Source organism: Limulus polyphemus, unplaced genomic scaffold (genome assembly GCF_000517525.1).
Source record: "Limulus polyphemus unplaced genomic scaffold, Limulus_polyphemus-2.1.2 Scaffold478, whole genome shotgun sequence".
Classification (NCBI taxonomy): domain Eukaryota; kingdom Metazoa; phylum Arthropoda; class Merostomata; order Xiphosura; family Limulidae; genus Limulus; species Limulus polyphemus.
Window position 1 is genome coordinate 517998 of NW_013666088.1, and position 14446 is coordinate 532443.

At 34.8% G+C, this 14446-nt stretch overlaps 1 protein-coding gene across 1 annotated transcript in view; it reads left to right on the forward strand.

The window, feature by feature from the left end:
- The window catches only part of LOC106458511 (Na(+)/H(+) exchanger protein 7-like), an 80919-nt gene that overhangs the window by 45220 nt on the left and 21253 nt on the right, over nt 1-14446 (forward strand). Inside the window, exons 7-11 of the mRNA XM_013918031.2 lie at nt 1076-1157; nt 6862-6889; nt 11620-11729; nt 12006-12081; nt 12758-12828. Of these exons, the coding sequence (XP_013773485.2) occupies nt 1076-1157; nt 6862-6889; nt 11620-11729; nt 12006-12081; nt 12758-12828 (367 nt within the window). The remainder of the gene's footprint in view (nt 1-1075; nt 1158-6861; nt 6890-11619; nt 11730-12005; nt 12082-12757; nt 12829-14446) is intronic.

Genomic DNA, 14446 nt, shown 5'->3' on the forward strand with positions numbered 1-14446 from the left:
CGAACCTTCGTGAATTATCGGAAGACTACTAGATTGGGGGGTAGTCTGGTGTATATAGTTGTGTTTATATATTCAAGTTGAAAGAAGAGCTAATTTCACTTTTCTCCTAAATTGAAAACATGCTAGAAAATGACAGTATCTGTTATTAAACAATGTTATTGCCATAATAATTTTCCAACAGCTATATCTAATTACTTATATTTATTTTCATGACAAAAATTATAAGCCTCATAAATCTTGTACGATAAATTTAATTGAAGCCTCCACACACAACTATAATGTCATATTATCTGTACGTATAAGCCTAGTTTACCATATACCACATCTTGTAGATTATTGTCTTGAAAGTAAACTGAATCCTTTCCATGTCACACCAAACATGCTCGCCCTTTCAACCGTGGGGGCGTCATAATGTGACAGTCAATCCCACTATCCGTTAGTAAAAGAGTAGCCCAAGAGTTAGCGGTGGGTGGTGATGGCTAGCGCAGATAGCCCTCGTGTAACTTTGCGCGAAATTCAAAAACAAACCTTTCCATGTATATCAATAGATATGGGTTAAAAAACCATTGCCCTTATGATTGCACATTACCAATAAGTGTATTTTTTACAGCTGTATGCATTTTAGTATATTTCACATTTACCAAGTTTGGGTATAGCTGCTCAACACTGTTTTCACTTCTCGGAGTCTCTCTATAATACCAGTCAACTGTCCTTCCGCTACTTATCCAATCATCCTTCATATTGTGTGTTTCATTTATTGAAAGTACTTTTATAAAATATCATATTTATTTTGATATTTATTTGTCAAAAGTCGTCGATATCGGTCATGTAAATAAGTTACTTCTTTTCAAGCGAGAATACTTTTTATTTTCTATTATGATGTTGTTTATACACATTCCTGCTTTACAATTCTACAAGAATCTGCACTTTCACACCATTTTTTTTTTGTGCTAAAATACATTTTTATGTCATTTTGAAGAATTTATGGCTTTCGTTTATAACTTTCTAGTTTGTAAATTTTTTGTTTTAATATTCTTGATATGATTTTTCTCATCAATTTTTTTTCTTTTTGAAGAATTATACTAGAGTCGGCATACTCCCTCCATGACAGTGCCTTCTTCAGCAACCTTGGCACGATCTTGCTTTACGCCTTACTGGTTTGTATTAACTGAGAATTCCCTAATACTACTTTTACAAATAAAATAGATACTATTAGGTTGAATATTGCTGTTGTAAATAAAGACCAAAAAACCCATGAATTTAAGTTAATTTCTCATTAGTTTCTTTAACAGTAAGTAACAGTGAAGTAACTGAATGATACTTATACACTACCGAAGCTGCAAGCATTCTGTGTTGTAAGAAGAACAGATGTGTGAATGGATGTGCACGAACTCAGTGGGTTTTCTTTCGATATGTATGTATATTAACAGCTAAGAAAGGCTACCCAATTTTGCCACCTACTCAGGTTAATTTAGGATCAACATAAGTCTCACTATTCAACAATGATTTCAATTGTCACTGTAATTAATAGTTATAAAGTTACTTACGTAATACTGAGACTGAGAGTACCCCAGAGTGTAAAGACGTAATGTAGTGAAGTAATGAAATACCATAAAAAGGACTGTTTTATTGATCTTGGTACCATAGATAAATTATCCAAATTAGTTTCTGTTTTGTAATATTTTAATAAAACGCAACGTACCCACGTAAAACCACGTGATTGCTTTATATTGCTTACTAATATAAGCAAGTATAACGCTTACTCGCAAAAAATATATCAATACTAGATTTTATATTTACAGAAATAATTCAGCACTGTTTAGGTGTTGCAAAACAGGTTTTAAAATACTTAAGGCCTCGTTACACTAAAAAGGTACGTGATTTAGTGATATTTTTTGAAAAGTTCTGTGATATATTTTTCTCATGTTCTATACTCAATTTGCAGAATGATATGAATGTGCTTACATTTGTAACACAAAATCTATTACACAAAGTTTCGAGCAAATGTTTAATATAGGTATATTAAAGAATATTTTATACAAGCGTACAACAGAATTTTACACAACCTGTATATTCTCATATATGTGCAGTGAATGTGAGTCCCACATTAATTTTATTTTAGCCATGGAGTTTTGAGCCCATTTTGCGAGCCCCAACAATCTGTTCTTCCCCTGAAAGTCTTCACCAAGCAACAGCTGGCAACTAAAGTCACGCAATCATGATTTCACATTTCCGAAAAGTGTTGTGGCTGATTCAACGACGCCAGAATTTAGCGGCTTTTATACAAAGCTGTCACAGGAAAACAGTGCAGCTTTAAGACCTGCAACGAAAGCTGTATACTGGCCACTAATTGATGTGATTCCCTCCCCTCAGATTCCTCTACAATGATGATAGTTACAATTGAAGTGCAAAGGCTTCTGTGTAAAGAAGATCAGAAGTTTACCATCTTCACCATTGATCAAAAGCTCTATCAGGTCATGATCGCGTCAAACAGACTTATCCTAAAATGGGCAGAACAAGCATGACTTTCATTGGATGTGTGGGCAAATTAATGGTTGAAAGTGGATTACAGGATATTATGAAATCAACGTTTGAAGGAAGAGGCAGAATGCTTGCAGGGAAAAGTTCCCTGTGAACATCTGAGCACTTCGACAGGCTGTCAAGGAAATTTTGTGAGAAAATCACTTGAACACTAAGAATTATAATTCTCAAAAATTGTGGGTGGAAAATCTAATCAAAACAGTGGTTATCTTAATGTTCACGAGAGCAGAATGTGAAGCAGACTGGCCACAATATTTGCATGCAGCTACTTCACTGATCTATTAATTTTTCCTGCATATTATATTCATTGTGAAAAACATCGTCTGTTCTAACTTTGGTCTAAAGAATAACTGACACATATGTTATTGCCAGATCCATCAATTGTGAACATGTCTTGCACACAAACGTGGCCTGTTAAATGGTATGTGGCCAGGAAGTCTAGTGTGTATCATACTTAATCCAGAAGCTATAAAACGGTGGACACTCGAGCTCGTTGTTTAAGGACCTGGTGGAGATGGGAGACAGTGGTCTATTAATCTGCCGAGGTGACCATTCATAAGGAAGAAATGCAAGTAATTATCGCATCTGACAACACAAACAGGAAGAAAATCTGTACGAAGCAGCAAACCTGTATTTATCCTCTTAATCCAGAGGAACATCCAAGCAGTCGCAATTGGCAAGCAGCAGATGACAGAATATGAGGCAGGCTGGACATATTGTGCAGTTACCAAATGTTGTGGTCAAAGATGGGTGTGCTACCATGTGGTTAATACACTGGCCATCCAATGACACAGTGCAAGACTATGCCTGTGGTTTTGCTACATACATTTTAGCATAGTTTTTAATTTGAAGTCTTATGTTTGACTGCTATTATGATTTAACATCAAGAGTGTCTAAAGACAATGTTGCACAGGATCACAAACCACTAGAAATGAAATATTGCAGTCCAGTTCTCCAATTTTATGTCAACAAATCATGCTCAGTTCTACTAACAATAAGAGTGTAATTTATCGACATAATTTGACAACATCTTATGAAGCGAGTAAAAGAACTCCAGAAAAAGCCAAAGCATACAATCACAAGCTGGTTGTCACTGGCTCAAACAGTATTCGAGAAGAAGTTCGCCTTGGATGTGTCATTGCGAGGGATGACTTGTGATCAGGAAGCAGCAGATGTAATAATATGACAAACTGTGGATGTCGTTCTACAAGGTGCCAAATGTATCACTGTAATTTCAGAAGATACAAATCTATTTGTTTTATTGTTGCACTCCTACCTAACAAACAATCTTACAAGCATGCTTCTTATGGAAAGGACTCATACACAATGTACAGTCATTGACATTGCGTTAGCTTCACATAAGCACTCACAATGGCCCGGCATGGCCAGGTAGTTAGGGCGCTCGACTCGTAATCTGAGGGTCGCGGGTTCGAATCCCCATCACACCAAACATGCCGAACCTCCGCCTTTGCCTGGTCCCAAGTCCAGGATGAGAAAGGAGGAGGGTTGGGTGGGGCTAGCAACTCCACCCCGTAAAAACAAACCTGCTACAAGTAACTGCAACAACAACTTCCGTTGGCGAGGTGTTGTTGCGGCCCTATGCTCCACTGGGAGTTTACAGGAATAAAAAAAAGCACTCACAAATTGTGAAGTATCTTTTGGCAGTCCATGCTATTTCTGGATGTGCTTCAACCACATGTATGTGGAGTATAGGAAAAGTGACCACTGATAAAGTGCTGTCAACGGGCTATAGACTTCATCATATGGATGATCTGTCGCCAGTATGAAAGATGGGCCTTCTGGAAGCAACTTCTGTTGTAGCTGTATGCTATGAAAGCAAGCCCACTTGTGCTACAGTATCGCTTGTTTGCTGAGTCACTTGGTTAAGGAAAATTTCCAGAAAAACATAAAGACTAATCCAAGGCTAAAGGCACTTCCACCTACCTTAGAATCTTGTGCAGAGAATGTCAAGTGAGCTTATCTAAAGACTTGTATACGAATGGCAGCACTAAACAAAGATCCTCCAGATCTTGACCCAAGTGTGGTGAGGTGGCAAAAAATTTTATTCTTGTGATGTCTTCTGGTAATAAGCCAGTACATCCACCAGAGATACTTCAAATTATCTACCATGAAAGTGCAAATGAACGACTATTTTCAACTGCTAGGTGTAGCTGTGCTGCAAGTCGGGTCTCTTGTGATGTATTTTACAAGTATAATAAAAAAAACTAGCAGTTGCAATAATAAATAGATAAACCCCATTCACGAGATGCCTGACAATGAAAAATCTGTGGAGTGTCATCTTTCTGTTATTTACTTTCTATAACTAACAGATTCTAGTTTTCTAGTTAATGCTATGTTATACACATTTCGTAGTTAATATAATTTGTTACAAAGTTAATAATTTACATATAATACATAATAAGACTGTTACAAAGTGACGACCGTTTGTTGTTTTATCTAGATTGTTGAGTTAATTTGATAATAATGTGTACTATATAGGACACTGAAAAGTACCAATAGTATAGGTTGGTTTATGTACGTCTTGTTTTATAGAGATAAGTATGTAGATGTATAAATTAGTGATTATTGATTATTTCGAATAATTCTATGTTTAGTTCCTGATTTTGTGATCAATATTTTTTGAGATGAAATTGCTAAAAGTAACATTCAGCATCAGGACACTATAACATAAGTATGGAACGAAATCAAGCCAGATACGCATTTGGGTGAAGTTTGGTTTCATATTGACTTTACATTCACCTTAACTATATTACTAGGTCGCGAAATGAGCTCCTTACCCTTGTGAACTTGAGAAGAGGTACCAAGGTCGTTGTGATATATCTATTTTCAGCTACCGTAGTGATATATCTTGTTGTTTTTCTGCCATCTTGGTCGTCATATTGAATTACGAATTGATCCAATAAAAATTGTAAGGCTGAAAGGAACATCGAAAACTTAGGTGTAGACACAAAGTTTATTGTGCTATCTCTCTTTAAAACTGAGTTATTGAGCAAATATGTGTTTTGGCAGCTACCTTGAATCTTGAAGATCTAAAAACGTTCAAGAACGCTAAAATGGCGTCTTCCAGATTCGGATTCAGCACATCTAAATTGTATGAAAACCATTTAATGGGCGCTAATTCCAAGTCCGACCACTTTGCTGCTGGCTTACAATTCTGCATTATATATTTGAAATGTTATAAATGTGTTTTTGTTGCACATATATAACTTCAAGTCTTTCCTGTAGCAAAAAGATGTGGTATTGACCAATTCGGGGAAATATATTGACTCTTTCTTGGAATATATAACGGATTTAAATTGAGACACTGTTAGTCCATCACTGACGAATAGAACAAAAAGAGCGGGAACGTTACGATACCTGTGCTATTAGTATCGAATTACTTCCGCATCTTTTAATAATCACTTTCTAAACTTGGATAAGAAATGTTGCAAGTTTTGTTTGCATTACTACTGAACACTAACCCATTCACTACAGCCACAATCGATACGATTTTTTACTATAAAGTATACCTTTTCTATTTCAACATCTCTTGACAAATCATGATATTCAGTTGCTTAAACATTTTACTGTAATCACGTAATCATAAGTAAAGATTGATAAATTTTATATGAAACAAAATAGGAATCCTCAATAGCCGCGGCACTTGAAATTTTTCAAGGCAGGTTTAGAGTAAATTAATCTGCGAGACCTTTGTTTCCCTTTTTATTAGCTATATTTTTGTACGCAGCAATACCAAACGTGGGGCACGCGTATACCCTATTTTATTTTATTACTCATCAGGATCTGTACGAGCTTACCCTCAAATTGAAATTCTTTTAGGCAGGATTATAATAAATCAATCTATGAAACCTTGGGCGTGATCAAATAATCAATCGAAAGGATTTAACCTCCTGAGTCGAAAATTGTAAATAGATCTCAAATCTGGTCAAGAGATGACGGGGCTACTAGCTAAAAGTTTGTACTTGAAAAACAAAACAAAACTCCGCGGCTAAAAATAAACCATTTCTAAATAACAACATACTAATAAACGCATGCATGTAAATCGTATATATATATACCTACTATTAAGTACAGTGGAGTGTATTCGTCCTAAGATAGAAAATAGAGTTTATCGATTTGTAGAAATTATCTACCTTTAGCTAATGTAACAATAATTTTCGAAATATACTAACTTAACAAAGTATAAATTACAAATTGTTGCAATAACATATTTCAAGCAGCGACAACTAAAACAAATTTTTTTATTTGTTTAGTGATACTTTGTTTACAAAAATATATTATTTTGTTATTTCCTTACAGGGCACCTTACTAAACTGCTTTACTATAGGTAAGCAAATTTAGTATTTAATTCTTTAAACAGCACAAACTTAGAGCTTCTCCAGATTTTAATATACTTAAATCCCAAACTTTATTTATTGTAGATATAGATTCATAGTTCTAAGCCTTAGAGGTTTCCAATGTGGGTGTCGCGCTACCGTGGGGTGCCACGTCGTCCCCTAGGGGTGTCGCCATGTTTTCGGAAATTGCACAAAATGTTTTGTGAAGTTTATATTTATAGCTGTTATGAAATTCAGTAATACAAAGTATTTTTAAGTTTGCTCCCCGATGTGGCACGCAAAAAATTATCTAATGTTTTATATTTCTTTTTGGACACGAAAAAAGGTTCGCCAACACAGCCTTGTGTAGTGGCAGGTAAAATAGGAGCCTCGACGATCCTGTTTATATTCGTTTATATGCATTGAGAGCGTGCTTAGTTAAGCGAACTATGTGTTATTCTCGGTGTTATTGATATTTGGTTTGGCATTAAAAAATAATATTTTTTAAACTGTTGTGAAAAGTGCAAGCTCGAAAAAATGGAGAAATTTACAATGGGGAAGAGAAAAAATGTTGACAGTGAAAATCAAGAACGACCGGATACAACAGAAATCAATGATAGGCCTAAGAACGTTCATGAATCTAATATAGCTTGCTCATCTTCATCAAGCAATAGTAGCCGTGGAAAAGAAACAAAAATCCGTTTGTACAGTGATTATTTGCAAATATATGGTGCAGTGCTGAATGCAGCCCTAGGCCAGAGTATTTGGTTTGTGAAGCCAAATAAATTATTACGTAATTTTTCCACGAAACACAATCATTTGTCAGGAAAATCAATGGATTACTTCATCTCCCCAGTAGCACAGCGGTATGTCTGCGGTCTTACAACGCTAGAATCAGTGTTTCGATACCCGTGGTGGGCAGAGCACAGATAGCCCATTGTGTAGCTTTGTGCTTAACTTAAAAATCAAACAAGGATTACTTAACGGAAATTTTAAAAAATAAAACGAAGCAATCTGTAGAATTTATTAAAAAGTTAAAACTTCTGATAAAGCTCAACAGGCCCGCCATCTGGTAGCTGAAATAATTGCAAAAGATATGCAACCAAATTCAAACCACAATCACATGATTCCAGCAATTTGTGCAATAGTGCGAACAATGTTTGGCGTTGAATATGAGGCTGACATGAAAAAAAGGTCCGTTAGCGGACAATACGTGCGGAAGACGTATCCAAAATATGTATGAAAATATTGAATATTATGTGAAAAATGTAGTCGGAAAAAATAATGCCATGTTTGCAACACAAAACTGATGAATCAACAGATGTTAGTGGACTTGCACAGCTGTTAGCATTTATGCAATTATACGTTTTACTCACGAAGGTAAATTTATTGAGTAATATTTATGCTGCCAATAAATACCTTTGAACACAGGAGGTGAAGATATTTTCAAAGTTATAAATGATTACATGAAATATATAAATTTATCATGGATGAATTGCGTTGGAATTTGCACAGATGGTGCACCATCGATGACAAAAGTTGTAAAGGGTTTTGCACCTTTGGCAGAAAAACTATTAACAATATACTGGTTTTTACATCGCGATGCTTTGGTTGCAAACATCCTTGGAGAGGAATTAAAATTTGTTTTGGACAAGGTAGGCAAAATGGTAAATTTTATATAAGGTAGGGCTCCTAAATCGTGCGTATTTACGCAAATCTGTGAAGAGATGGAGTCAAAATACAAAAACCTTATTCTTCATACCGAGTTGCAATGGTTATCAGGAGGTCGGGTTTTATGTCGTGTGTATGAGCTGAAAGATGCATTGATGGCTTTATTACAGCGTGAAAATAAAACTGAGTTTTTTGATTTACTTTGAAATCAGCTTTGGTGAACGAAACTGGCATATCTCTCAAATATATTTGAACAGAATAAATACTAGCATGTAAGGAAAAGATGAAAATAATTTAACATCGACTGAAAAAAATTGGAGCACTAAAAGATAGAATACAAATTTGGAATAGGAAAGTAAAGGAGAGAAGTTTGACATGTTTCCAAATATATCTGAGGGCAGCTTAAAAACGGATATAAAAGATTTGATTAGCAACCATTTAACACTACTAGCAGAAAAACTAAATGTATATTTTCAAAATTTAAGAATATCGAAATACGATTGGATAAGAAATCCTTTTATTTCAACTGAAGGTCTAAGGTCACGCAGGGAAATTGAAAGTACGTTGTGTTCCATATACAACAAAGTCCGTATGGCTTATGTGTAAATTCTAGAAAAAACAATACACTTTTTGTGGAAATACAATAATGGCTCTATGACTGGGCAGTAAGCAACATATATTATGGTTGTAAAATCAAATCCGTATCATATTCCTCTAAATTTAACCAGGAACAAACCTGATTAGCTTGGCCCTGATTTGAAATATTGCTAGGTATGGATATAGATTTAAATCTGTATGATATGATTTTAGATCTACATTAATTATTTGCATGGTTTTGTATGATAAACCTATGACTTTGCTGGAAATTTAAACAATATGTGTTGTACATATAAGATCACATCTGCATGACTTGGATGCAAATTTAGTAAGTCATGTTATGTGTATGTTAGATGAAGTTTAAGTATATTTGTGCATAATCTAGGCCCATTATCCACCATCCTCCTAACACCTCTATCAGATATATAGATCATTTGTATTTATATCTACATGTAGGTCTGTACATCTGGCCCCCCAGTGGCACAGAGGTATGTCTGCGGATTTACAACGCTAGAATCCGAGTTTCGTACACGTGATGGGCAGAGCACAGATAGCCCATTGTGTAGCTTTGTGCTTAATTACAAACAAACAAACCACAAACTGTACATCTGAACTCCCATTTTAACTTTATTTCTGTTGCCTAGGTATATGGAACCTCATGTTGCCCAACATATCTGTGCTTCATTAATCTCCTGTAGCAGGCATTACATGAAAAGGCATTTTAAAGAACCAGCTAACAACATATTCCTATCTAGTTGCACAAATTATCCATCTTTATCCAATATCTCTTCATACAGTCGATGCATATTTTATGGTTGTGTGCACAATCTCTAAATTCACTCAATAATTCCATCCTCAAACACCATTAGTTATGTAATATACAATAGAGGAAATTATCTGGTCTGCATCTTTTACCACTACAGCTGTGCCATCTATGATTGCATTATCTCCCTGGACTACTACAGCTACACCATTACTTTATCAAGTTACAGATTTCGGCAGGTCAGTTCAACAATGTCAAACAGTTGAGAAACCAACAGATTATAATGGGAAGGGCCATGAAAGGCTACAATTCTTCAGCCTTATCTAGTAATTAAAGGAGGGTAATTACCTCCACAGATGAAGCTAGAAGATGTATTGGTGTGAACAATAAGTGGTCATAAATTTCCAACAAGAGGAAATTTAGAAGTTCCCCTCATGGTTGGAAGCTTCTCCACACAACATGATGTGTAGATAATATATATACTGAGGAAGGGCTTAAACTTTATGTGGAGACATGGATGTGACGTTAGCTTCAAACAGTTTCATAATCTGTAACCAGGAAATCCTCATGCTCTTCAAGACATTTACACTACCAATTGTTGGGCATACAGTGACAACAAAGATAGAAGCACAAGATAATGAAGACATCCAACCTAAAGTGCAACAACAAAGAATCCAGTAAAACAAATGGTCCAAATCAAAGGTCATCCTTGGTATGAAGATATGCTAAGAGGTAAATCAATATGTCTGAAAAGACCAACATTCCTGTTGAAACTACTTCCAGTGGATTCCCGCAACCATTTCCCTGAAAAGAACTTCTCCCAGTGACAAGACAGCAAGTTTTGTTAAAGGACAAAAGGTTATCCCATCTTCGTTCTATAAGCCATCGAGAATAAAACTGCCAAAAATACTTGTCATATGATTGTCTTCTGTAATTTTCTTAAAATTAGAGAAATGATTTGATGGTATAAAAATACAAGTTAGGCAAGAGTTACTTGTTGAAATTGTGGATTGATTAATTATCATGTGTCAGCTGATTAATTAAATTTGCACTGTAAATTATGTGTTTCCACTGAAGTAATGTAGAAATAAGAAGTACCATATGCACAAGAGGTGTTAGCAAGTAAATGATTATTTAGCATTATTTGAAGTTAGGACAATCGTTTGTTATATGCAACTTGTAGTTGAAAGTATAAAACATTTCATTATCTTTACATTGATTGGACTTTGCATTTATTTTACTGAATAATCCAAAAGAACCTGTCCAACAAGAGAAACTGTTACAATATTGATATTCAGTCCCTTTGTCCACATACCTTTCAGCTACTGGGTGCCACATTTGCAATAGTTTTAGATGTTCTCACCTTTTATGGCTACTTCAACTCAGTTTTTGTCATATTTGGCCCTATTTACATAATCTTGTTGCACACTTTCCCAGATTGTAGAATCTGTTTTGTATATATTATGAAATAACCTCACATAGGCCTGATGGAAAATGGGATGTGCAGCATAATCTTTGTGATGATACCACCAGGTATGGAGGACATTTCCTGATGAAGCACGTCAAAACATTTTTTTTAAACATAACATACTTATTTCGAGCCATCCTTTGTGTTGTTGTTATATAATGTTATATATATATATATATGTGTATCAGTTAGTTTTAGGTTGTTGTATTATATATTTTAACATTATTTGTTTTTAAATACAGGATCAAGTCTATATGGTTTAGCTGAGGCAGGTGCAATGGGGCCAATAAGTGTAGGAATTGTGGAGTGCCTTGTCTTTAGTGCACTGATCTCAGCTGTGGATCCAGTTGCTGTAAGTATGTTTACTCAACTGATATTCCTTTAAAATAATATTTCTTGGCTTTTATACTGACATATTGTTTTTATCCAACTATGCTCTATGTATATTTACTGATATTCCTATAAATAAAATGTTTTGGCTTATATTCTGATACACTGTTTATCCAACTTTGCTGTAAGTATATTTATTGATATTCCTATGACTATAATGTTTTGGCTTATATAGTGATACATTGTTGTTGTTTTTTTCTCTTCTATTTTACTACTGTTGACATTGTCTTTTATTCAGGTCCTAGCAATATTTCAAGAAATTGGTGTGAACAAAGTTTTGTACTTTCTTGTTTTTGGAGAATCTCTTTTAAATGGTAAGTATTAAGTTGATTTTTATTTTCTTAGTAAATATAAATGCATACTAAAAGTAAATCATGGTAATGCAATGATGAGATTAAGCTACTCGGGTACTTCCTCTTGCATAGCATTACTTTAGTAAATACTAGCTGTGATTACTTGTATAAATTTGCCTCTTCTATTGGTGGCAGTGTACTTAGCAGTATTATCCTGAAAATAAATCACCTGTTATTCTCTGACTTATGTGACAAACAACTCTTGCCAACATGATTTGAATATGAGAAGTATAAAAATATTTTCTATTGTTTAAATGGTATGGCTTAACTTGAACATTTTTAAATGTATTGGCGATCTTGGGAGGTATTGTTCAAGATAAAAATATGTATTTATATAGGGAAAAATATTAGCTTATGGGCCAAGTAAATTATTATAAATGATGATTACTATAATTCATAAAACTTCATTTTGCAAGTCTGTGTGTGTGTGTGGAAAATGCTGTGAAACACTACATAATATTAGTGAATGCAGAGTAGAATTATATGAAATAGGTGCATTTCTTGTTAATTGTTGAAATCTAATGTTCCTTGACCTACCTACTGGTAAGTCTTACCATTATTGTTTCTAATAAAATCTATCTATAAATACTTATAGACATTTACCATGATTTGGTGGCAATTTCATTCTTCTTCTTAGATGCTGTAACCGTTGTTCTTTACACAATGATGGTTGGCTTATCATCCACTCAGTACATTACAGCAGGACAGGTATGGTTAAATTATTTACAATGAACATATATGTCAGGTTTTTTGTATATTGGCTTGGATTCTTTTACAGTAGGTGTCTGTGACTTGTTGGTGATGAATTTGAACAATAAACAGACAGCACACAATCCACTTGTTTTAAAATAATTTGTATTTAAAACAAGTTAAACGTATGTACAAAACATTGTTACACAATTGGTTATCACAGTTGTATCAAAAGCTTTGAATAATTCTATTTTCTTGTCCAAAGTCCAAACAGGCATGTTTAGTTACTTTAGGACCCAATTGACAAGACAAATTCTTCTTCTCTATCTCTCTTTCTCACAATAGATTCTGTGATAAATTTACTTACATTACCCCGTCGGTTACCACACTTGTATCCAGAGCTTTGAATAATTGTCTCCTTTTCATCAAATTCCACACAGGCTGGTTCAATTACTTTAGAACACCCTTTGAAAAGACAAATTATTCTCTTCTGTCTTTGTTGATTTGTGAAACTCACTTTAGATACGTGATTCTCTGAAAGTAGTCTTGACAGGAACTCCAAGCTCCTCAGCAAATTGAGTTTCTGCTGACAAGTTCTTCTCTGGAGTTATCCAGTCAGCTGTTCTCTCACTGGCATACTTCCAAAGACAACCATGATGGACAACTTTTAGCTTGGATTGCCTATCCATTTGCATTCTGTAGACCACAACACTGAATTTTTTAGTACAGCATATGGTCCTTCCCAGTACCTACTTAACTTTGGAGACTATTCTTTCTTGCCAAAGGGATTATACAGCCAAAACATATCACCTCAATGGAAATCCAATGTTATCAGCATTAACATCATAGAGACTTTTCATTTTATCAGTATCTAATTTGCATTTTCTTTACGTAAAGTCATTTATACCATCAATGGTGTTCTTTAATCTCTCTATACATTCTGTGTAAGACTGCTGAGTGACTGTTCTCCAAACAAGAATACAGAAAGTCCAATGTCACTTTAAATTCTTACCCTGAAATCAGTAATGATGATGTGTTACCAATAGCTTCTTGTACTACTGTATGATAACTGTATGTAACAGTATAAGATATTGATCTTACATTTTTTAATGTTCATCTGCATGTATGTTTAATTAATTTAACAATGTGTGGTTGTATTTCTCCACAATGCCATCAAACGATGGATGAAGGGCTGTTGTCCTGGTTTTTTAATCCCTAAGATCTGAAACATTTTTACAAACAAGTCTGATTCAAAGTTCTGTCCCTGATACAAAGAAAGCTCTATTAGTACACCAAATCTTGAGACAAATTTATTAATGAGTTTCTTCACATGGGTTTCTGCTTCCTGATTTGGAACAGCATATACTTCTTACCATTTTGTGCTTGTGTACAATACTGCTGGAGCTGCCCATGTTGTTTCTTTCATTAACCTTGTCACTCGCAGTAGAGTTCACACATTTTACACCAATTCTCCACAGATCTCTGGCACCCAACCCAGTAAAAGCATTCTCTTACCCATTCCAGTGTCTTCATAACACCCAACTGTGAAGCTGTTGAAAGATTGTAGAGATGATGAAGTGCTTTAGAATGTAGAGACTTTGGAAATACTACCTGTAATCATTGTTTTTCTCCACTG